Consider the following 26434-nt stretch of genomic DNA (forward strand, 5'->3'; position numbering starts at 1 on the left):
ATTAGGCCTAGAGATAGATCTGTATATTTCACATATGTTTAGGGACCCTTGATAACTAATTTACATTTGTAAAAATCTTCACATAATTTCTGCACATTGTAATCTTGTGAAGACTTTAGATAGGTTAATTTTAAGATCAGGTGTTTTTGTTTGCTTGTTTGGTTTTTAAATAGAAACAGGATATCGCTCTGTTTCCCAGGCCAGAATGCACTGGCCCAATAATAGCTCACTGTAAAAGGTCAGGTGTTTTGGGAATATCCTAGGATTCTGTGTAACTATTGCTATCTTGTTTTTAGGAAAAAAGTATGTTTAATGGTTTCAACTATCCAGTCTTTCAGTTCTTTCTTTTTGACAGCTTTATTGAAGTATGATTTATATGCCATAAAGTTAATCCATAATTGTACAGTTCAGTGATTTTTAGTAAATTTATAGAGCTATGCAGTTATCATCACGATGCAGATATGAAACATTTGCATCGCCTCCAAACGTTCCCTCATGCCTGTTTGCAGTCAGTACCTTGTCCCACCCCCAGCACAGGTGATCAGTGATTTGCTTTCTGTCTCTGTAAAAGTGCCTTTTGAAGTCATTTTATGTAAATGGAATCATATAACACGTCTTTTGCTACTGGCTTCTTTTGTTTAGCATAATATTTTTGGGATCCTCCACATGATAGCAAAGATCATTATTCTGACCCTTTTTATTGCTGAGTACTATTCCATTGTACAGACATACCTCATTTTGTTTATCCGTTTACCAGCTGATAAACATGGATTGTTTCTAGTTTTTGGCTGTTCTTAATAATGCTACTATGAATGCCCGTCTGTGTATGGACATTTATTTTCATTTCTTTTGGGTAAATTCCTAGGAGTAAAATTTTTGTGTCATATGCTAAGTTTATGTTTGACTTTTTAAGAAACTGTCAATAAAATTCTACTTACAGATGACATCATTTTATATTTACAAAATCATAAGGAATCCACTAAAAATGGTTAGAACTAATGAATGAATTCAGTATCAGTATACAGAAATCAATTATGTTTCTATACACTTGTAGTGAACAACCTGAGATTGAAATTAAGAACAGTTTCATTCACTATAACATCAACAGTAATAAAATTCTTCAGTTTATTAATGTAACAAAAAATGTTTGTAGTAGTATCTCATTGTGCTTTTAATTTCACATTTTCCTAATGACTAATGATGTTCAGCATGTTTTCATTTTCTTATTAGCCATTTGTGTGTTTTCTTTGATGAAACGACTGTTTTGTCCCTTTACTTGGGTTACTTGTTTTCTTATTGAGTTGTAAATATTCATTATATACTGTGTCCTTTATCAGATACATGATTTGGAAGTATTTTCTACCAGCCTATTGCTTATCTTTTCATTTACTTAGTTGGGGAATTTTTTTTAAGTGCAGAAATTTTTATTTTTAATAGAAGCCAATTTATCATTGTTTTTTCCCCCCTGTTTATGTCTGTGCTTTTGATATCATGTCTGAGAACTCTTTGCTAACCCAAGACACGAACATTGTCTCTTATATTTTCTTCTAGAAGTTTAGTTCTTACATTAAGTCTATGAGCCATTTTGTTAAATTTTATACATGGTGTGAGGTAAGGATCTGCATTCGTTACTTTGCATATAGGTATATAGTTGTCCTAGCACCAGCTGTTGAAAAGACTGTTCTTCCCACATTGAAATTTCTTGATGCCTTGGTGCAAAACTAGTTGACCACAAATGTAGGGGCTTATTTCTAGACCCTCAATTCTCTTTTGATCTGTATGCTTATTCATATGTCAATAATAGATATCAGTGTTACTGTAGCTTTACAGTAAATTTTGAAATTAGGTACTATAGATCATCCAACTTTTTTTTTCTTTTTCATAATTGTTTTTGACTATGCTGGGTCTTTTGCATTTCTTTTAACATATTAATTGTTGCCATGTTAACAACATTGAGTCTTCTAATCCATGAACATGGAGTGTCTCTCTGTTTAGATCTATAATTTCTCCCAGCAATGTGTTAATAGTTTTCAAGTGTATAAATCTTACACTTATTTTGTTAAAGTTATTCCTAAGTATTTTAAAATTTTATTCCTAAGTATTTTTGTTCTTTTTAATGCTATTATGAATGCAGTTTTCTTAATTTCATTTTTGGATTGTTCATTCATAGAATATAGAAATACAGTTGATTTTTATATCCTCTGACCTTGCTAAACTTATTTATTAGTTTGAGGAGGTTTCTTTTTAAGTAGCTTCATGAAGGTTTTCTGTATAGATAATTGTGCCATTCACAAATGAAAATAGTGTTACTTCTTCCCTTTCCCATCATTATTCCCTTTTTCTTGGCTTTTTGTACTTTCTAGGACTCCCAGTACTAAGGAATGAGAACTAACCTCCTTGTCTTGTTTCCAATCTTAGGGGAAAAACATTTACTCTTTCACCATTACATACAGTTTTTACTGTAGGTTTTCCAGGTTGAGGAAGTTTAATTCTATTCCTAGTTTGTTGAAAGTTTTTATCATGAATGAGTGTTTTATTTTGTCAGATGCTCTTTCTGTGTTGATCAGTGGTGGTTCTTTTTATTTCTTAATATGATACATTACACTGATTTTTGGATGTGAAATTGTCTAGAATTTCTATGATAAATTCTACTTGGTCATAGTTTGTAACTCTTTTAATGTTACCAAATTCGGCTTGCTAATATTTTGTTAAGGATTTTTCTACTGTAATCATGAGGGGTATTGGTTTGTAGTATTTTTTTTTTTAGATATGATATCTTTGTCTGCTTTGATATCAGAGTAATTCTGAGCTCACAAAATGACTTGGGAAGTGTTTCTCCTCTTCTATTTCCTGAAAAAGTGTGTGAAGTATTAGTATTATTTCCCCTTTTAAGTATTTGATAGCATAGCATTCAGCAGTGAAGCCATATGGGCTTGGACTTTTCTCTGTGGGAAATTTTTATTTACTAATTCAATGTCTCTATTTGTTATAGGTCTGTTCAGATTTTGTGTTTCTTCTTGATAGATTTGGTAATTTTTGTTCTTCTAAGAATTTACCTGTTTCCTCTAAGATGTCTGATTTGTTGGAATAAATTTGTTTATAGTATTCTTTTACAGCTTTTTAGTTTCTCTAGGATTGGTAGTATTGTCCTCTCTTTCATTCTTCATTTGAGTAACTTGTGTCTTCTATTAGTTTCCTAGTCTTCTTCCCAAGATATAATAAAAGCTTAGGTAATTCATTTGAGATGCTGCTTCTCTTCTGATATAGGTATTTAAAGCTATAAATTTCCCTGTAAACACCACTTTAGCTGTGCCCCATAATTTTTAATATATTGTATTTTCATTTTTATTCAGTAAAAAAAATTTAATTTTTCTTGTGGTTTCTTTGATCCTTGGCTTATTTAGGAATATGTTTAATTTCCAAATATTTGGAGTTTTCTCAGATTTCTTTGAATCCTGTCAGTTTTGCTTCATGTGTTTTGAGGCATATGCTTTTATAATTGTTATATTCAAAGAAGAAATATTTAACTCAATAATAATAGTTGGAAGTTTCATATTCTGCTCTCAAAAACTGATAAAACAATTACACAAAATCATAACGAATGTAGAAGACTTAAATAACCTTATCAATCAACTTGACCTAACTGACATTATGAATCTTCATCCAACAGCTACAGATACAGATTCTTTTCAAGCACACATCGAACAACCTCCAGGATAGACCATATGCTAGGACACAAAACAAGTCTCAATAAACTTAAAAAGACTAAAACCATATACAGTATGTTCTCTGACCACAACAGAGTTAAATTATTAGATTATTAAGTGTGAAATGTCCAATTTCCTTAAGTACTAAGGTTGACAGTTGATATCTCTGCCATTTGACTTTGACACTTCTTGGTTTATTTTTATTGTGAAGGTACATCCTTAGTCTTTCAAACGCATGTTTTGGCTTGTGATTATCTTTCAAATATTTTTAGAGCAATTTTTGTGAGACCATGGATAAGTCAAAAATTTGTGTTATCTTCAAATATGAGTTCCGTCTTGGAACCAGTGTAGCACAGACAGCTTGAAATATCAATGAAGTGTTTGGGAAAGATGTGGCTCATGAATGCACGGTATGTTAATGGTTCCATTCTGGTGATTTTAATCTTGAAAATGAGCCACATGGGCGATCTGAGACCAAGGTGGATAATGATGAGCTGAAAGCTGTAGTGAAGGTGAATCCATCTCAACCTATGCGTGATTTAGCAGCAAGGTTTGACGTCACTATTCCAACAATATTGGACTATTTGAAACAAATCAGCAAGGTAAAGAAGCTGGATGGATGGGTTCCACATCAGTTAAGCAAATGTCAGAAGAGAAATTGTCTTGAAGCTTGCCTTTCTTTGCTGTCACAACACCCATTCTACACAGTATTGTTACATGTGATGAAAAATGGATTCTTTTTGACAATCACAAGTGTTTGGCACAAAGGTTGGATAAAGATGAAGTGCTGAAACACATTCCTAAACCGAATATTAATCAAAAAAAGCTAATAATGTCTCTTTGGTAATACAGCACTGGTATTATCCACTGCACCTTCATGAAACCTGGTCAATCAATTACAGCGGATGTCTGCTGCAGCCAATTGGATGAAATGATGAAGATGCTTGCGATTAAGCAGCTGAGATTGGGCAATAGGGACAGGCCAATTCTCTTGCAAGACAACGCTTGACTGCATGTCTCACAAGCAACACTGCTCAAACTGCAGAAGCTGGACTTGGAAACTCTCTGTCATCAACCGTATTCAACAGACCTTGCACCAACTGACTACCACTTCTTGCGAGGAAAAATACTCAATTCTCAACAAGCTGTGGAAAATGCCTTTTGCGATTTCATCGCCACTTGCTCTCCAGGCTTCTTCACTGCCAGCATAAACAAGCTACTGTTAAGATGGCAAAACTGTGTCAATAGTTTAGGTGCATACTTTGATTAATTTTACTGCTTCTTGTTTGAGGTATAATAAACTACACTTTTGATTCAAAATCAGACGTTTTGCATTTAATGACCTAGTAGATATCCACAGCAAGGCTGTTCTTTCTCTGGGTCTTGCTTCCTCTTGCTTTAAAAGTAGCAAATGCCTCAAGCCCAGGATTCCTCTTTTGTAGCAACCTACTGCGTGTGCAGGCATCCATCCTTGGCCCTTTGCATTGCCTCTGTGGGACTTGCATGGGGAACTGACACAAATAAACGAGAAGCTCTGGCAAAGCTCTGGCTGCTGTCATTGCCATGAGTAATAAAGTTCTTTGTCTCTGATGTAGGACTTTTATCTTCTGCCAGCATCCATGAAACAGTAATAAGCTAACTTGTTAGCTCATAAATGAACTCTCAGACTCTGCGTAGTTCCTGACAGTTTCTTTAGTTTTTAGAATATATTAATAGCTACCTTGAAGTCTATATTAAATGCAATATCTGAGGACATTTTGTACTGACTGCCTTTTTTACCCCCTTAGATATGGGATCACAGTTTCTTGTTTCTTTGCATGTCTCTTCATTTTTTGATGAATATTGGATATTTTGGATAACATTGCAGTGACTGTGGATTCTGTCTCTTGCCCCCATCCCTAGCAGTTCTTGTTTTGTTTCTTTAGTAACTTGCCTGTGGTATCTATGATGTCTATTTCTCCCAGAGTGTGCAACCACTGATGTTTCTGCTTAGTTTTGCTTTTGATTTTCTTGTTTTTATTTTTGTTTCCTAAGAGTCTGTCTGTAAAGATTTTGTTTTCTAGGGGTGACCCCGGCGTGTCTGTATAGATTAGTGTTTATCCAAAGATTGGTCAGAAATTGTCCTCAAATACCTCAAGCCAATACGCCTTTCCCTCTGGGATAATGGATCTTTGCGTGGTTTGGGGAGTGCATTCAAAATTCAGGTTATTTTTCAGTTTTCCCAGCTTTTGCTTTCTACCAGGCTCTTACTTGTCTTCTGAGTGTACACACAGGTTCCATCTGCCAGGGATGTGTAGGTGTCTGGGCCTGCTCCAGTCTCTGGGGCACGTTATGCATGGTATCTAGTCAATCTGGACTGTATGGAGAGCTTATCACACCCTTTTACCACTTTCTCACCTCATGGAATACCTTGGTCAATAGCTAAGGCTACCATCATGGCTTGCCTCAAAAAGATCACAACCTCAGGCTAGCAGAGCGCTGGCTACCAAGGTTGTCCCCTTAACTGACAGTGCTCCACATCAGATGAGCTCCCTCTGGCAACAACAATGCCACTGGTTTATAGGACCTGCTGTAGCAGGTCAAATGATCACTCCAGTAGAGCTGGGGGGATGCCACAGACAGTCTTTGTGTGAGGTATGGCACTTTTTGTGAATACATGCTTCTCAGCTTATTGTCTTTGGTAACTTTCCAGTCTTTGACAGTTTTGTCCAGCTTTGTAGTTGCTTTTGGGGAAGATTTGTCAGCCTCTTTAAACCATCATGCCAGAGGTCTACAGTCCTATTCTGTACCATCTTGCCATTGATTCTGGTGTAACCTAACTGCTTATTTGATGCTCTCTTTGTTTTTCCTGCTTAGCTAGGACATGGGACAACAGCAATAGAACCAACCTTGGCAAAGTCGGTATAGAAGCCTGGGGCCACAATGGATGTGGATTTTTCTCATGGTTAATTAGGAATTATTTACAATGACCTGGCATTCTTCACTTTTATTCCCTGTGTAACTGGTAAACATACATTTACTTTACAAATGGTATATTATTTATATACACATTGTATCAGCTGAAAAGATTAAAGTATTGCCTGTCTAATGAGACTCTAGAAACATTGGTCTCCATTTCATTAATATTCTCCCTGAATTTTCTTCCATTTGTTAATTCAATGTATATGCATTTATTGGTTATCTAAAGTATACAGAGGCATAGTGAGTGATTCTTAGATGAAGCAGATACGGACTTTGTCCTTAAGGAGCTTATAGGTTAGTGTTAAGTGATACAGTGTAAACATGAAAAATGGAAGTAGGAAGTGCTGGATGCCATTAAAGAATTACAGGTCTGTGCTATATAAGTTTGGTAGGGTAATTGAATTTTCCCTGCGTGATTCTGTTATCACCCATTGCCCTTTCTCCCTTCGCCTAGTCCTCCCTGCTTACATTCCCTCCCTAAGCTGCTGTTACACTTACGTCCTTGTGTTTGTTACCCATTTAAGCTGGTTGTGGTAATAACTAACACGTACGTAGTGCTTCAACGTGCACTTTTCTTGTTTGGTGTTTGTGTGGTTCATATCAGCCTGGGATACAGGTAGAGTGCATTATTATTCCCAGTTTACAGATGAGGAAACTGACATCAGAGAGGCTAAGTGACTTGCCCAACCTCACATTATTAGGAAGTAGCAGAGTCAAGTTGGGAATCCTGGACTCTTTCCAGTATGGTTTACAACTTCTCATATAACAAACTTCCTGTCCTCTCCAGCTAGTAGACAATGGGGAAAAATTAAGCTTAGTGAATTTTGGGGTCTGAATTGGCAGTAACTTAGTATGTTGTTGGACAGGCACAGAAATGAGATAACCAAGCAAGACTGTGTTCAGGTTAGTCTTTGAACCATCTCCCTGTAAGAGTTTTTAATGATTTTAAATTTCACAATAATCAGAGATCCAAATTTTCGATTGCTTCTTATACATTTGTTCTGTAGGTTTTGGATTGTTATTTTAGACACGGCATGTTCAAAACTGAACTCATCATCTCCCCCTCAGTCTGTTGTCTTTTTTAATATTCCTTTTCTCCATTAATGACACTTCCAATTACCTAAGTCTCCTAAGCCAGAAACTAAGTCCTTGACTCCTTCCTAACCTCCATCCCAACATCTAATCCTGTCATTTCCACCCTACCCCATAGGGTTGTTGTGTGAATAAACTGACACAATATATGAAAAAGAACTCTGAAGTCTACGAATGAGAGGTATTTACTTCCTCTGAGGCCACACATCCATTGAAATATATGGGATAAGAATAGGCCTCAGAAGCCATTCATACTTTTTATAATATTGACACTTGTTTCAGTGAAGTGCATATGTATTATCTGAACTAGAACTGCGTAATCTTACAGGTTAATAGCAGTCTGTACTCCTAAAAGCACTTCCATAGGGGGAGGGACAAAAGAGAGAGAGAGAGAGAAAGTGACTTGGCCAAGGTGGCACAACCAGGACTGGAACTCAAGTTTCCAGACTTCTATTGGCTAAATACAGAGGCCTCTTAAACTAAAAACCAAAACTAAAAGTTGGTTCTACCACTCCACCACTTGTTATCTGTAACCTAGGGCGAGTGATTTAGCCCTGTCAGTCTCTACATATAAGATGGAGATATAATGTTACTTATCTCATAGAGTTGCTATATTATACCTATTTCATAGAGTTGCTGTAAGGATTGAATCATCTATATAAAGAGCCAGAGTGCCATATGGAAAGTGTTCAATAAATGGTAGCTATTGGATTACTCTTTCTCCTTCCCCACTTATCTAGAAACTTTATTAGAGAATTGGTTACATCTGGCATATGTATTTAGACTGCCTCACTCACAGACATCTCCAGGAGGTTGTTGCCCCACCACTTCATTCAAAACTAGGTCCACAGTTTCCATGTTTTCCTCTCTGCCTCTCCTACTAATTTCCCCATCAAAGTTTTGACACAATTCTGACAAATTCTTAGTTTAAAATTTTCAGATTAAACTTGTACTTTCTGACCCAAAAGTGAAGGACACTTTAGGTTTAATATAGGAATAAATTTCTATAGTCAAGACTGTCCAACGATAGAATGGGCTCCCCTAGGAGGCAATAAAGTTACCCATGACTGCAGGTGAACAAGCGAAGGCTTTGTCTAGCAGAGCTTTGGTTTGCCACTGCTTCATTTCTACCATCCCATCCCTGCAAGCCATTTTAATGTACATTGCAGTGAGGATCATAACAAATGGATAAGATGCCTGACTATTGTGTTTTTGTGGCTTTGGAATTTTTGATTTAGAATTTTATACTGTCATAGTTAAATGAATTAATAAGATAGCAAATGAAGTTTGACTCAGCTAAGTGAGGAAGTCTGTCGACCTTCCCTGGGTTTTGCCTAATACAGAGAGCAGGGTTTAATATTAGGTTGAAGTTGAAGATGTGGCTCTCGAATCTCCTGCAGAGCTGAAGACACACACAGCTCTGAAGTCATGACAGCCATGGCCTGTATTGAGTGTAACTGAGCTCATCCATACTAACACATTCCATGTGTTAAAGTGGTTAGAAAATACTGAGGTGTCATTTATGAGACTTTTATAGGCAAAGTTTGACAGATGTTGCATGCTGCTTACAGGCTTAAGAAAATTACTTGGACACTGCTGTGTCCTTCTGTGAGATGTTTTATTCTCAGCTATCACCCTCCCTGTCCCTTGCCCATAACCATTATAGTGGCCAGAAAGTCTGCCTGCTCTACAGTGATGTGTCTGGAATAGTGCCCATTAGTTTTCAGTAGTTACCCCTGGCCTGCATGTTAGCCTTCAGTTTAATGGCCTTTTTTATGTTCATTCATTTTATTTTATTTCCCATCGTGGTTTTGTTTATTTCTTTTTTGTTTTTGTTTTTTCTGTTCTCTTTTTTAAAACCGTCGTGGTTTGCCCTTCATATTCCCCAATGTTTGCACATGACAAGATGTTGCCATCCCAACATTACCTCCCACTTCACTGACCAGTGCCACTACTGACCATCTAGCACCAGCCACAACGGGACCATTGCCTTCAGCTCCTCGGGATGTGGTGGCCTCCCTGGTCTCTACTCGCTTCATCAAATTGACATGGCGGACACCTGCATCAGATCCTCACGGAGACAACCTTACCTACTCTGTATTCTACACCAAGGAAGGAATTGCTAGGTAAGTGCCTATCTGTCTGGAGCCAGTTGGCTGCATCTTGGTCCACCCCAGCCCAGTCCTGCTCACGCTGGCTCTCTGTTGTGCAAGATCTGTACCAATTCTTAGTCCAGAAAATATCACTGAGATGCATCTTTTTTAATTTTAGGCCATGAAATAAATTCCCCAACAGACTTAAGTCCTGGTATTCTTTCCTGCCTTTCTGAGATGACTTGAGGAGAGGATAGAGCGATTTAGGTAGAAATATTCAGACATAAGCAGGACTACTCTTTTTTCATAAGATTCAGTCAGCATAGATTCTAGAAATTAAGGTAGACTTAATTTATTGAAATAATCTTAATGAATATTCGCCTGCACCATTATGTGGTATGTGCCACTGAGCTTGAGGGGTTCTCCTTGACAGTGAAAGCGTAGTGACTGATTTTCCTAAAACAGCATTTTCATTAAATTCCTTTCCATCTCCACCCCTCTCAGGAACTCACATTGCTTATAGGAGAATATCCACAGTCTCCAAGCTACTTTATTCCTCAGGCTGGCTTTATTTTTATCTGTCCAACCTGATTTTCCTTTTTTCCCCAGTTTAACTCACTTTATAATGAAACCAGTCTAATTCTTATCATTGTAGCCTTTCTTCCCCAGTCTGTTCTCTTCAGTTACTTCCCACTTTCCCATCTTCAGCTAAAGCTAAATTCAGTTAATCCTTTTTGACCCAGCTTAAGCCCCATGAAGTTCTCATAGAGCTTTCCCCACCTTTTTTTTTTTTTAGCACATACAGCATTTCCCTTACATGTGTGTTTGTACCACTAATATTGGCATTTGAAAGATAACACATGATCTTTTACTGCCTTAAGTAGTTGTTCTTCAATTGTGTTATGTGTATTTGTGTTGTTTTCCCAACCAAATTATAAAGTCTTTGGGAGGAGCCATGCCAGGTTGCTCTGTTCACACATTGCTGACTGGATTCCTTCATTGTGCTTTCTTCACACCAGAATAAAAAAGCTAAATTACCTGTTTTGGTTAGAGCCCTAATACATCTAACAAAGCTTGTATTTCTACTGAGGTGCTTACAGTTGATACATATTGTAGTTAATACCAGACTGGCAAGTTCAGCAAGTGCAGGACCCCTTACTTTAATATGCTTGTGAGGTCTGAGTGCCATAATTTGAGACCAATAGGTGGAGCACTGGGTGATGTTTACCTGAATACTCTACTGATGTTCTGCATTTTACAAGGATAAGGAAACATAGTTCTATATGTAAAAAGGCAGGACGTTACTACCAAACAGCAAGTTTCAGTATCACTGTTAAATTGTCTTCGATAGGCTTTGACATCTCATTGCAAATCTCATAGGCATTCACAGAAGGAAGAAAGTAAACAGTAATTCCTTTGCATGATAAGCTTTTTTCCCACATTAGGGCCTTAGCACTTGTTGTGCCTTCTAATAGAAATGCATTTCCCCCACGATAATCATGTCTGGCTTCTTGTCTGTCATCCTTAGATGACATCTTCTCAGGCCTTCCCTGAATACCCACCCAAACTTAGTCCCCTTAGTCACTGTCACACGGTGGTGTATTAGAGCCAGCTTGTTCCCAAGCCAATTGTTAAATTTTCAGGAAATGTTACAAACCTGATGACATGACTTGGCAGCTTGAAATTGGCCATGGTGGGAGTATTTACAGTGACAAATTCTACAAACCAAGGCTGATTGTTAAATATTTACCAGAACACCACTGTTATCACATCACCCTTTTTTTGTTTGTTTTGGGATTTTTTTTCCTTTTATTTTGTTGTTTTCAGAGCCCTTATCACTCTTGAAGTTTTCTCTTTTATTAACATATTTATTCTGTCTTGTTGAACAGAGTCTTTCCAGCACCTGGAACAGAGCCTGGCATATAGTAACACTAAATGAATATTTATTAAGTGAATACATAATTTCAGTCAGTGGAGAAATAATAGATTATTCAAGAAATCACATTGAGATAATTGTCTATTTTGGTGAGAAAAAAATCCCTATTTAAAATTATAGCTTGATTAAGATGCAAATATTTTTAAAACCTATAAATGTAATAAAAGTAAATATAGAAATTATTTTTATCATTTGGGGAATGGGAAAGGGCTTTTAAAAGAAGATAGATAAATCCAGAAGCCATAATAGGAAAGACTGACAAAGTTACAAATTATAAGTAAAAGATATCCCAAGAGGCAAATGACACAAGTAGATGATTCACAGAAGTTAGTGGAAAGCCCATTAGAGTTAAAAAAGGATTTCACCATCCCTAGAAATCTGGGAAATGCAAAATAATGAGTTATTTTTCATCCATAAGGCTGACATAAATTTTAAGTTAATAATATCCAGTGTTCAGTGAGTTGAAGGCTGGGAAAAAATCCACTCTAGGCTGTTGGCACCAGTATAAATAAGAATAGTCTCTAGGGAAGGTGATGTGGCAGGTTTTTAAAAACTTTTTAATGTACATGGCCTTCAGTCAAACAATTACATGTCTAGGTATCTGTCCTATAAATATACAGATATATATGTACACACATAAATATGTATATATATTTATACACACATGCATTGGGCACTCGTACAAAAATGTCTATTGTACTATTGCTTGCAAGAATAAAAAATAAATAATATGAGTGTCCATTGATAGAGGAATGGGCATATAATATTCAGTCATGCGCCACATAACATTTTAAACAACAGACTGCATATATGATGGTGTTCCCATAAGATTGTACCACTGTATTCTTACTGTACCTTTTCCGTTTAGATACACAGATATTACCATTATTTTCCAGTTGCCTACAGTATTCAGTACAGTAACATGCTATACATATTTGTAGCCTAGGAGCAGTAGGCTACACCATATAGCCTAGGTGTGTCATAGGCCATACCATTGATGTTTGTGTAAGTACACTCTTTTCATGCGATGACAAAATCACCTAACAACTCATTTCTCAGGACGCATCCCTGTTGTTAAGCAATGCATGACAGTATATATATTTATATAAAGTGTGATGCAGCTGTTTTTTAAAATGACATATCTATATATTTGGATGTATATATAAATGTTTAGAGCAATGATTGTCAACTGGGGACAGTTTTGCCCCCCAGACTTCAAAGGACATTTAGCAATGTCGGTGATATTTTTGGTTGCCACAGCTGGGGTGAAAGGGATACTTACTGGCATCTAGTGGGTAGAGGCCAGAGATGACTGATAAATATCCTTTAATACGATGCACAGGACAAACCGCCCCCCATAGCAAAGAATTATCCCTGCCCAGTCTCAATAGAAAGAAACCCTGGCATGAAGAAATCTGGTGACATGTTCATCAATACGTGCCACAGGTAGGTCTTGGGTAGGACAGGTTGTGAGGAAGGAGAACTGGGACTCTTTTTTTTTTTTTAAACTATATGTACTTTAAAATTTTAATGTTTTTAGTGAGACTCTATTGTTTACATTTAAAGTATTTACTTAATGGACCATGGGTTGGAGTAAGCAGGGATGATTAGTAAATTAAGTTGTTGGGAGAAATATAGAAGTTAAATTGTCAGGGGCAGTTGGACATGACAAGTATGTGTAAAGGAGGAGGAAATGCAAGGTGAGGGGTTCAGTTCCATCTGTGTCTGATGTGAGAAGGATGAGAAGGCAAGAAAACCTGCCTGGCTTAGAGTTTTGGGGAGGTATTAGTAAGAGATTAGGATAAAGTGGAAGTTTGGAACCAGATGTTGGAATGCCAGTAAGAATTAGGACATAATCAGACAAGAAGGGACCATTGTAAATTCTTGAAAAAGTGTAACTGTGACTTTATTAAACAGTTTTTATCAGCAGTACTTTGGGAGCACTACACAAGATTAGAGAAGAGAGAAAATGGAATTAGGGAGATAAAGTAAGTAGTAGTTATGTCAGTCTAGATGTGTGATAGTTGATGGCCTGGATGAAGATGAAGGCAGTGACTTGGAGTGGATGGAATAAATTTAAGAAATATTTAAAAGAAAGAGTTTTAGAGATAATAAAATTTTTTTGTTACTTTAAGTTTATGATTTCTGAATAGAGACAGTGAAGGAGTAGTTAAAGAACTAAGTCAAAACACTATCTCCTGACTACTTGTTTTATTTTATTTTATTTTTTTTTGAGACAGAATCTTGCTTTGTCGCCCGGGCTAGAGTGAGTGCCATGGCATCAGCCTAGCTCACAGCAACCTCAAACTCCTGGGCTTAAAGGATCCTACTGCCTCAGCCTCCCGAGTAGCTGGGACTACAGGCATGCGCCACCATGCCCGGCTAATTTTTTCTGTATAGATTTTTAGCTGTCCAAATCATTTCTTTCTATTTTTGGTAGAGACAGGGTCTCACTCTTGCTCAGGCTGGTCTCGAACTCCTGACCTCGAGAGATCCACCCGCCTCGGCCTCCCAGAGTGCTAGGATTAGAGGCGTGAGTCACCGCGCCTGGCCTGACTACTTGTTTTATAAACAAAATTTATTTAACCTTTATAAGCTTAAATCTTCTCATCTAAAAAAAACTAGGGTAATAAATTTACTTCACAAACTTATAATAAGAATTCAATATGAGGATGTATGCTACTACTTGCATGTGCAAATCCCCCCCACTTCAACCACCAGGTGGCACTATGTGCCTTGGTCATGAGCTATAATTCTATTGGATACCTGAGTTGCCCGAGATTCCCAAGGGTCCTTCCTTCCCTTGCCTTTTCAGCTATGAAATTTTTATCTTTTTCTTTAAAGCTTTTAATTTGAACAACAGTACTTTCTGATATTAACCATTGAATGTAAAGAGTAAGTTAGTCCTAATATTGATAACATTTTAGAGACAGATGGAGCCTTAGAGATCTGTTAGTCAAGTCAAGGGGTTGGCAAACTATGGACCTTGGGTCAAATCAGAGCTGTTATTTTTATGGCCATGGAGCTAAGAATACTTTTTACATTTTTCAGTGGTTATGTTTTGAAAGGTTTTATAAGTAACTACATAATATCTGCCATTTTACCTCTTAGCCTATAAATATTTACTATCAGGCCCTTTAAGAAAAAGTTTGCCCACCCCATCTCCTCCTTTTATCTAACACATAAGGAAAGTGAGGCCCAGAAAGAGTTAGTGACTTAACCATAGTCCCCTAGCAAGCTAGTAGCATTGCCGGAACTAGAATTGGATCTCCTAACTTCTAGCCCAGCAATGTCTTAATATAAAGTGTGCTTTTTTCTTTTCCTTTTAACTCTTAGCTATCATATTCTACCCTAAGTACCATTGTAGCCTCACACGTTTATGAGAATTGCTCTTTCTAGTTAGTGCTCCTTGGATCTTGTCATGAAGTCAAGGTTTTTTTCTGGATGTAACCTCAGACCAGTCTAATGCCAGAAGTCTTCTTAGGTGCTGGGTTTTTCATCTTAGGAAATCAGACCTATGACTGATTTTTTTTTTTTTTTTTTTTTTTTTTGAGATAGAGTCTGGCTTTATTGCCCAGGCTAGAGTGAGTGCCGTGGCGTCAGCCTAGCTCACAGCAACCTCAAACTCCTCGGCTTAAGCGATTCTACTGCCTCAGCCTCCTGAGTAGCTGGGACTACAGGCATGCGCCACCATGTCCGGCTAATTTTTTCTATATATGTTTTTAGTTGGCCAGATAATTTCTTTCTATTTTTAGTAGAGACAGGGTCTCACTCTTGCTCAGGCTGGTCTCAAACTCCTGACCTCGAGAGATCCTCCTGCCTTGGCCTCCCAGAGTGCTAGCATTACAGGCATGAGCCACCGTGCCGGGCCTTGATTTTTTTTTTAATACTAATGCTTCTGTCAAATTTTTTTTAGGTTTCAGTAACCTTCACTCATTTCTCCCATTTTTTTTCCTTTCACATGGGAGCAAACAAAAAATATACAGGATATTATCATCATACAAGGTTTACATATCAGAAGGCAGATTTTCATTCATTAATTTGATATGTATTTGTGATGCATCTTCCATGTATGAGCATTCTGCTAAGTGCTTCTGGAGTATGTGAACATGAATGAGACACAGACTTTTTGTTTCAGCTTAAAGTAAAATAGCACCACTGCTACTCAGTATCTTTCTAGAAGAGAACTTGTTTAAACTTTTATGTACAGGATGGTCAGAAGAGACCTAATCTCTTAATGCTCTCCCATGGAGCTTTTAGCTTAGTGTAAAATTCAATACAGTTGACCCTTGAACAACACAGGGTTAGGGGCACTGACCCCTACCCATAGTCACAAATCCATGTATAAATTTGACTCCTCAAAAACCTAACCACTAATAGCCTACTGTTGACCGGAAGCCTCACTGATGATATTAACAGTCGATTAACACGTTTTGTATGTTATATGTATTGTATTCTGTATTCTTGCAATAAAGTAAGCTAGAGAAAAGAAAATGTTATTAAGAGAATCATAAGGAGAAGAAAATAAACTTACTATTCATTAAGTGGAAGTGGATCCTCATAAAGGTCTTCATCATGATTGAGTAGGCTGAGGAGGAGGAGGAAGAGATGGACTTGCTGTCTCGGGTGGCAGAGGTGGAGGAGGTGGAAAGGGAGGCAGGAGAGGCAGGCACACTCCGTGTATCTTTTATTTTTTAAAAAATCCACTTATAAGTGGACCTGTGCCGTTCAAACTGTGTTGTTCGAGGGTCCACTGTACTTCCTATTAGACAGTGATCATTTGTGATCACACTAAGTGTCAGAAACGTCAAAGTGTAAGAAATCAGTTGATATCCTCCTAAAAGCTATGATTGAGAGATTTAGCTGAAGGGAAAATAGTATTTATATTAATAGATATCTCAGATATCTCTGAGCGATACTTTTTGTTACTACAATACTCTTTTCCAGGGGAACTGATTATAGAGAAATATCATCTGTAAATATTATGTGGGTACTGTCCGTTTTTTTTTAATTAAAGTAGCTTAAGGAACTATAGAAAACTATTGGAAAACCCTTTTTGAAATGCAAATGTCCCCATACAATTAGACAAATTGGCATATGATTATGTAGACCTGAACAAATTTTAATTTAGCAATTTCAAGGCAAATTATCAATATTTTAAAGAAAGAATTTTAATTCAACAGATTAGAATAATTTCTTCAACAGAGTAGTTTTGGGCTCTGTGATTACTTTCTCAAGATAGGTACAGCTCTTTCCTCACATGAGTGATAATTCCTAAAGGCCAACTGTTTGTCTGAAACAAATTCCTTCATGATATTTGTTGCAAACTCTTTATAATATAATCTGGTTTTGTTATAGTAAGTATGGTAGACTGAGCATAATTGCAGACCTGAGGTGGACACACGAACCCCCCCCCCCCAAGAGGAGCCTGAACGCTACCTTTTTGCAAAGAACCTAGATAACTGTTTTCCATTTTCATCTCATAATACTAGAACCCTGGATTCATTTGTGTTGTTTGTGATAAGATTTTTCATACATTTCAGATCACTTCAAAAGGAGTATTATTTTTAAGAAATAAATTATAAAAGTCAGTGTCATGATCAGCTTATTTTATAAATTGGGTTACATTTAGGATTCATTTAAATTTTTAATGTTTTTGTTCCCAATTTAAAAAGTGATAACCTCTAACTTTCTTCTTATGAAGAGTCTCTTGTCCACAATATACACAGCATTTCTTGATATTTTCTGTGACATATCATTAGGTCATGCGTACATCCACTTTCTTTCAATTTCCCTAAGAATCACTCCTTAAAACTCAAATGATTCTAAAGCCTACAAAGTTGATGACCAGCTGCCCCATTTGAAATGACACTGAAAAGTGCCCTGTGTCTTCTCTGAAAGGAAGTTGTGATTATGTTCAGCGACATCAATAATGTTTAAGCAAGAACATCAGCAACTTGTCAGACATGTATGATCTTGCTCTTTTGCCAGTCACCATATTCTGTGCAGTGTCCTGCTTCCAGAGGTTTCATTTTTTGAGTTAATTTGACTTAAACTGTTGAATTTTGATGTGGAATGGAAAATGAAACTGTACATCCTAGAAATATTCCTAATTGATGCTATTTCTCTCCACATCCTTCTTTGTCTAAAGGGAACGTGTTGAGAATACCAGTCGCCCAGGAGAAATGCAGGTAACCATTCAAAACTTGATGCCGGCGACAGTGTACATCTTTAGAGTCATGGCTCAAAATAAGCATGGCTCAGGAGAGAGTTCAGCGCCACTGCGAGTAGAAACACAGCCTGAGGGTAAGTCTTCCACTTGCCTGGCAGCCTTACCTGGAGGTAGACCTAGATGGAGGTCTAGCTTGTGTTTAATCTTGCACACCATAGAGGAGCGGAAGATAACAGTTCTTTACCTTCAAGGTCCTTATGAATTAGGGGGAACAAAATTAATATGCATCAAAGAATAGAAAATAGTATAAGATAATATAATTCTGCTGATGCTTTTCTACATACTTACATTTTACTAATCCTTTAAGACTTAGCTCAGAGGCCTTCTGGAATCTTTCTTCTGATTCTAATATTGTATCTGCAATTTGAGATAAATTATTACTTCCTTCAGTTAAGTTTATGAGTCTGTCTTGCTTATTTTACAGCAAAGACAGAGCCTTTGTCATCCTTGTATTTCCCACAGTGTCTAATGTAATGCCTTGTATATGAAGTAGGTACTTAATGATTGTTGTCAACTTGATTGCTCTCTATTAATATATTCCACACTCTTTTGAATCTATTTGAGGCTTTATTTTGGACCTGTAGTCTTTTGTGCTAAATAATGTTACTTCTAATTACATTTCTAAGATTTTCTGTGAGTGAGATGAGTGTCACGTTGGTTTATATTATAAGTGTCTTCTGTATCTTAAGTTTTGGTTATAAGCTACAGGCCTAAAATTATAAGCAATCAAATTACAATTAATACTTTTCCCACTTGAGGCTTTCTTCTAGACTTTTGCTTTCTTTTAACACAAGCCACTGTTTTTCCTTACAGCATTCTTCAGTCTACTTTTGCTATTAATGCACTAGTTTTTCTGTGTTAACAAATATCCAATAATAAAGATTTTGCTTTTAGTAAGGAGCATGTGAGATATGTTTTTGAAAATTACTGACCAGGAAACTAAAAAGATTAGATGAATTTACCAGTGAAACTTTGGAAATAATTTAAGAACTTCACCTGATGGTAGAATAAATAAAGAAGCTATGGAACTTCACTCTCTGATGCTGTAGAAAATCGTTCACTCATCGAACATTTACTGAGTATCTCCTACACCAGCTAATGCACAAGGTAGTGGAGATACTGGAATGAACTAGATAAGACTTCTACCCTTAAGGAAGGAGCAAGTGAGGCCAGGTGCTGTGGCTCATGCCTGTGATCCCAGTACTTGGGGAGGGCTGAGGTGGGAGGATCACTTGAGGCCAGGAGTTTGAGACCAGCCTGGGCAATATAGCAAGACCCCATCTCTAAAAAAATTTTTTTCAAAAACTTAGCCAGGCTTGTTGGTGTGTACCTGAAGTCCCAGCTACTTGGGAGGCTGAGGCAGGAGGATTATTTGAACCCAGGAGTTTGAGGTTGCAGTGAGCTATGATTGTGCCACTACACTCCAGCCTGGGCAACAGTATGAGCCCCTGTCTCTAAAAAAAAAAAAAAAAAAGAGCAGGCAAGGTTGGAGGCCATTGCTCATTTAAGTGATAGAGAGTGAACATCAGGAATCAAACCCAGGCATGAACAAGAGAGCTATCAGGAAGTCAGGGGTTTGATTTAAGGAAAGAATATGTTCTCATTACAGGAAAAAGATGTTGAATTTTACAGTTATTTGTGTTCAGACAAGAGCAGGAATATTCTGTTAGGTTTCAAGCTCAGTTACCCTCCATTAGCTTTTAGGTACAAGCATCATTCATGAGAGATACTGTAATACAGAACAAGGAAAAAGTACTGTAAGAGATAGGTAAGTCAAGTCAGGATCCTAGGAAAAGATGAGACCTGAGGTTGGCCTTGACCTAATGCAGGCATTCTTGGGGAAGGAATTTGCATGACCCAGATCCCAGAAATAGAATCAAGCAGTGCACATGCAAGGTGAGGCATGATGAGAATGAAGGAACAGACCACTGGATTGGATCCAGTGCACGGGTTCTATCCTGAGGCTGTGAACTTCTGAAAATATTTTTATGTCGGTTCATATTCACATTTCCCTTGGAAAGAATCTGTAGCTTTCATTATCATTTCAGAGATTGTGAATCAAATTGTTGAGAACCACTGAACTAGGAGGGTCATTTTCAAATTTAGAGATGAAAGAAAAGATGTAAAGAGTGGATTTACTGAGTGCCTACCAGGTGCCAGTTACCGTGTTAGACAGTCAGCATGTAAAGATAAGTACGACCTTTCTGTCTGCAGGGGGTTGGCAGTCTGGTACCAGGCAGACAAGTAAATAAACAGCATGGTGCGTTATCATCTTACAGGAGGTAGGCAGCATAGTCGTTTCTTCAAGGAGTTTGGCTAAAAGAAAGTAGTAGTTAAATAAGAATATGAGAGTAAGGGGCATCAGGTTCTGTTGAGGGTATTTTAGGGATGGAGAGAGACTATAACATGTTTTGGCAAAGAAGAAGCAGTTAGTGAGAAAGATTTGCATTTCATCTGGAGGTATTCAGCTTGTGTGTGGGAGGCATAAATGTTGGAGTCAGCCCTTGGAAAATATTTTACATATTTAGCTTCACAAACCAACTTAAAATTTTTTCCATTTATTATGCCACTGTACAGCTGAAATGAAAGAATACATTAGCGCCTTTTTTAGGATCGTATTTGCCTGTGCTTAGCCAATGAATATATTGAAAGTGATTTCAAGAGATTTAGGGGCTGTTTTGTTTTTCTTCCCCTTTAATAAGTTAGAGGAAAGTTTTCTATAGCAGCAGAAGTGCGACAAATCCCACCTGTTAGGCTGCATAAAATATGCTCTTAACATTAAATGAATAACATGATTCATAACTAAATCAAACAACTGTTAGAGTAACCATTTTCACTACTTTGGTAGCAAAACTAATCTTCCAAGCTGTGGTGCTATTATTCAAGAAAGCCAGTTTGTTTTACATTTTGTTAGTTTTTTCCCTTCTCAGCTCTTAAATCTAATGGATGTCTGTCACAGAAACACTACTGCCAGAGAAATTGTTTTCAAATATAGAATGTCTACCAAAGTGTAGGCATAGGCAGCTACCCAGAATTTGTGTATAAATTGGGACTGGAACCCGTCAGTCAGACAAATTGAATGTAGTACAAGAGTAGGTTTGTGAGCCATTGTAGGAGTTAAAGCCAGATAGACAGTTGGTTAGTGAACCAATGACCCAGTCTTCCAAATCACATATGTCCTGCTGAGGGTATTGTAATAATCTCTTTACTAGTCTTGAGCCCATGTTTTAGAATCAGAAAGTGCTCAACTCTTGGCTCCACCACTAGCTAGCTTTCCCATCACTTGGGAAAGGTTGATAACCTCAGAACCTCATCTGTAAGTGGGGATGATAATAGTATCCCTCTCATAAATGAGAAGATACATGTAAAGGACTTAATGCTTGCTTGACTGATTATAACCATTCAGTAAATGGTAGCTATTTTAAAAATTGATTACTATTCCCCTAATACTATTCCTTTACTGTTTTTCATCTATACATGTGTTCACGTGCCCTTTCTAAACATGGATCTGATCATGCCATGCTCCTCATAATTTTTCAGTAATTGTCTGACACCTCCTAGAGAAAATGCAAACTGCATAGCAGGGCATTAGAGGTTCTTCACTATCAGACTTGTCTCCCTGTCAACATTACCTCTCCCACAGCTATGCTGCATTCCAACCAAGCTAAACCACTTAGCACTGTCTTTTCATATATCCTCCTTATTGACTCTATTGACCGAAATAATTTCCCCCTTGGTATCTGAGAAAAGTATTCATTCTTCTTGACTCTAAGAAGTCTTCACCAATCCTTCCCTTCCCTGCCGACCCCTCCCAAAGCAGAATTGTGTATTCTTCTGTTGTTGTTACACTCATTACCTAAATCTGTTAGCACTTATGACATTGTTTGTAACTGTTTGTATGTCCGACTTCCCTACCAGACAGGGAGTTTTTGTGGGCAGGGACTCTGTCCATCACTGTATTCCTGTTGCCTACCACAGCGTCTGGCAAAAGACGGGTCTCTCTTTGTAGTGGTTGCTTTTATGTGCTGCATAGTCCTGCTGCAATACTAGGGTTTTATAAACCACAAGAAGAGTTTTGCAGTGTATATTTTTTCCTTATTTTGAATAAATTGGAGATATTTCACAGATAATTTTTGGTTTTGATTTGAATCATAAACAGAAAATGTATTCATACATTATACTAAAACCACTGAATCAAATAATTGTTTTCTTACCTTTTATTATTTTTAAAACATGGCCAATATGACAGTATTGCCAAGAATGGTTATTGAGGAGTGCATAAGTTTCATTTATATCTTGCTTTCTTGAAATTTTCCTTCTAGTTCAGCTCCCTGGCCCAGCACCTAACATTCGAGCATATGCAACTTCACCTACTTCCATCACTATCACCTGGGAAACACCGTTGTCTGGCAATGGGGAAATTCAGAATTACAAATTGTACTACATGGAAAAAGGGACTGAGAAAGAACAGGTATGAAATAGAGCAATTTTTCAAACCATTGATTGGAATAGTAGAGTTGAAATACATCTCCAAAGCTCAGTAGATGCTTCACTGGAAATCTGAGGGGGAAAAGAAAGACATATAGGAAATGAAAAGTTAGATTCTATTTCTTTGTACCAAAATTTATTCTGTAGTTTTTACCAGCAAGGGTCACTAAACAGTAAACAGTATTTCTAAGTAAATTGTCACTGTTTATGATTAATCTGCTTAGACTATTAAATAACATCCCATAAGAAGGGATAAAAATCTGTATTGTGTAGCATATAGAATTTGTATAGTTAGTTCTTTACTTTGCAGCATTTCTTTTGGCTTGAGTTGTATATATACACAGTGTTTTATTTTGTTCAAGGATATTGATGTTTCAAGTCACTCCTATACCGTTAATGGGTTGAAAAAGTATACAGAGTATAGTTTCCGAGTGGTGGCCTATAATAAACATGGTCCTGGAGTCTCCACACAAGATGTTGCTGTTCAGACGTTATCAGATGGTAAGTCTTCCTTCCTTTCAAACAAAATACCATGCTTCATGCCCCCAGTGGCGTAATTGATGTCAGGAAGATTCAGTTCAAGGCCCAGTTCTACCCCTTTCTGATAATGTGACTTTGATCGAGTCACTTAGCATTTCTGAGCATGTTTCCTTACATGTAAAATGTAGACAGTACCGACTTCATTGGGTTGCTGTGAAGATTCAGTGAGAAAGCATAAAATATAAAGTGCCTCATACTGAATAGGCTGTCAGTATTTGTATTTTTAGCAGAGGCTTCTGTATAACTAAATGCTATTGTTTGTTCATAACACACACTATCCAGGGCTGTTGGAAGACTAGCCTTGTTCTACTTAGCAGTCTTATTTTTGTGCTAAATTGGTCTTTTTAATTCTCAGTATTTTGTGATAGTTTCATTTCTTACCTGTGACTAAATTTCTAAACTAAGCTATCTACATATACCAATGACCCAGAGCAGTGTTTTTCAAACTACAGCCTGCCAAAGAGATTAAGGTCAAGACCAGAATTTTTTTAAAAAATATTTTTAGAATAGAACAGAAAAGTTTGCTGTACTTAGTTATGGTGTGTATTGTTTCATGAAATTCAGATAAATCCAGCGTTTTACAAAAATGTTTTTTTTAAATGTGTATATATGTATACAGCCATTACATATACAAACATGGATGCTTTAGAAGCTATAGTTTAACTCCCTTAAGCAAATGGTCAAACTTAACACCAATAAAGGAACAGACTGACCTCTGCCTCCTGGTGCAGGGCAAGGAGAGACACACATCACCTCTTGTATGCCTCCAAAAATATTTAACTTGAATCTGATTGTGATGAAACAACCAGATATCCAAATTGAGAGAAGTTCTGCAAAAAATTTTTTAAACTGACTTGGATTCTTAAAATATATTAATTTTATGAAAGGAAAAAAATCTTGGAGAATCATTCTAGAATCTGTAACAGATTAAAGAAGAGTAAAGACACGTAAAAAAAACATGTATGATCTTTGCCTGGATCCTGGATCTGGAGGTAAAAACAGCTATAAAAGACAGTATTGGTATAATTACTTAATGTTAGAGATATATAATGTTAGGTAATATTAAATACTAGTTATGTTATTAGGTATGGTAGATGCTATTTTGTGTTAAAATTTTCTGAATATGATCATTGTATTGTAGTTTTGCTGGAGAATGTCCTTGTTCTTAGGAGATACATGGCATGTAATGAGGTATGTAGGAGTGAAGTGTGATGACTGCAGTCATCTCTCAGATGATTTAGAAACAATATGTAAGTAGATAAATCTGTGTATGTATCATATATAGTGAGAAATAAAGCAGATGTTACAGAATATTCACAATTAGTGAATCTAGGAAAAGAATATATGGTGTTCATTGTACTATTCTTTTTTTTTTTTTTTTAAGACAGAGTCTCACTTTGTTGCCTGGGCTAGAGTGAGTGCCGTGGCATCAGCCTAGCTCACAGCAACCTCAAACTCCTGGGCTTAAGCGATCCTACTGCCTCAGTCTCTCGAGTAGCTGGGACTACAGGCATACACCACCATGCCTGGCTAATTTTTTTTCTCTGTATATTTTTAGTTGTCCAGATAATTTCTTTCTATGTTTAGTAGAGACGGGGTCTCACTCAGGCTGGTCTCGAACTCCTGACCTTGAGCAATCCACCTGCTTCAGCCTCGCAGAGGGCTAGGATTACAGGCGTGAGCCACCGCGCCCGGCCCATTGTACTATTCTTGCCACTCTTTTCTGTGGACTTAACATTTTTTGGGATAAAAGGTTGGGAAAAAGAAACAGATACAAACTATAACCAGTTATAGTTTGGCTAGCCAACTACATAAGCCAGTTGGTTAAGATTTTTAGGAAAAGTTGAGGGGAAAAAATGTTTAATGTAGGCTTTTAAATCTACCCATGACCCAAATCTTAACTGCGTTAGGTGGGAAGGCGTGTTGTCCACCTATGGGAACTGGATGCATCTTAGCATGGTGGTTAAGGGCAGCTCTTTGGAGTAAGGCACGTCTTGGTTCTGTGCCAGCTGAAACAAATACCTTGGGTAAGTTAACTGCCCTGAACCTCATTGGTAGTTTTCTCCTCTACATAATAGGAATAATAATGGAATCTCCCTTGTGAGATTGTTGTAAGGATAAGTTTCTTCCATGTTGTAAGCATGCAGCACATTTTTGCTGAGACGATGATGATGATGAAAACAGCAATGGCAACTATGTTGGGTGCCTCTGCAATTAAGTCAGTGCTTAATGTGGAGATGATTGGAATCATTCATGTATTTTTTTCAGAACACAGGTGCTTTGATCCTCCTCCAGAACCCTCTGCACCTGAATCTCTGGGTTGAGGCCTGAGGCACTTTGCTAGGTTCAAGTTACAACAATGAACAAGACACATTCTCTGACTTCTAGAAGCTTTAGCTTAGTGAGCACTTAGTTGTATACTTAGTCACCAAATGTTAGTGAAAGGAAGAGAGAAGTTTCCATGGGTGGATTGGGAGAGAAGGGCTAGAGTCAGTGTTTTGTGAGTGGAGAGAAAACTAATCAGATCTGTTTAAGTTTTCTTTGCCTGCTATCATCACTGTGAAGGGAGGTGTTGGAAGGTGTGTGGGCCACAATACACCTTTGAGTCTACCCATGTTATATACTAATTTGTGAGAAACTAAAGTTATGTAGCTGTTTGTTTAACCAACACTCCCAAACTTCTCACATCTAAATGAGTATTCCCTGTATATAGTTGCTTTGGGAAGCCAGATGGTTCACTTTACTGAAACTGTCATTGCATAGATCTCTCTTTGCTCTACTTCGGAACTGCCTTCAAAACCAGTTTAGGAACCCCACAAGAAAGCCAAGCTCACTGATTTATGTACATCTCATTTTGATCCATATTGTCATTACCCAGTTCAGTCACTTACCGTATTCATTAGACTTGGTTCCCAAAAATGTGTGGCTCTTCCCCAAGATAAAGATAGGCTATCACCAAGAATACTTACAAAAATACATTTAAGATTTGGACTAAGTCTGGGGTCTAGAAAAGTTTAGAGTATAGAAGAGTTCAGAGCCACCGTACATCCTTGAAATAACTGTCTGATTTCCCAAGGGTACAGTCTGACTTGGATATGGGTGCATACCTATATGAAAGTGTCTTAGTTTAAAAAATGAATCAAACTTTTGTTTATATGTTTGCTGGCCATTATTCTGTCTTCTTTTGAAATGTTTCTGTTCATATCCTTTGCCCATTTATTGATGGGGTTGTTTGATTTTTTTTTTCATGTTGATTTTCTTAAGTTCTATATAGTTTCTTTTTATCAGCCCTTTATCAGATGTGTAGAAAGCAAATATTTTCTCCCATTCTGTAGGTTGTCTATTTGCTCTAATGATAGTTTCCTTGGCTGTGCAGAAGCTTTTT

The 26434-nt window shown here is 37.2% G+C and overlaps 1 protein-coding gene across 2 annotated transcripts in view; it reads left to right on the forward strand.

Moving 5' to 3' along the window:
- NEO1 (neogenin 1) overlaps nucleotides 1-26434 on the forward strand; it is a 196125-nt gene that overhangs the window by 124195 nt on the left and 45496 nt on the right. The window contains exons 8-11 of one of the 2 annotated variants that reach the window (XM_045531562.1): nucleotides 9667-9886; nucleotides 17941-18095; nucleotides 22344-22492; nucleotides 22872-23010. In XM_045531562.1, the coding sequence (XP_045387518.1) occupies nucleotides 9667-9886; nucleotides 17941-18095; nucleotides 22344-22492; nucleotides 22872-23010 (663 nt within the window). The remainder of the gene's footprint in view (nucleotides 1-9666; nucleotides 9887-17940; nucleotides 18096-22343; nucleotides 22493-22871; nucleotides 23011-26434) is intronic. The other variant, XM_045531570.1, reaches the window with a different exon arrangement.

The sequence above is a fragment of the Lemur catta genome, chromosome 1 (assembly GCF_020740605.2).
Source record: "Lemur catta isolate mLemCat1 chromosome 1, mLemCat1.pri, whole genome shotgun sequence".
Taxonomy (NCBI): Eukaryota; Metazoa; Chordata; class Mammalia; order Primates; family Lemuridae; genus Lemur; species Lemur catta.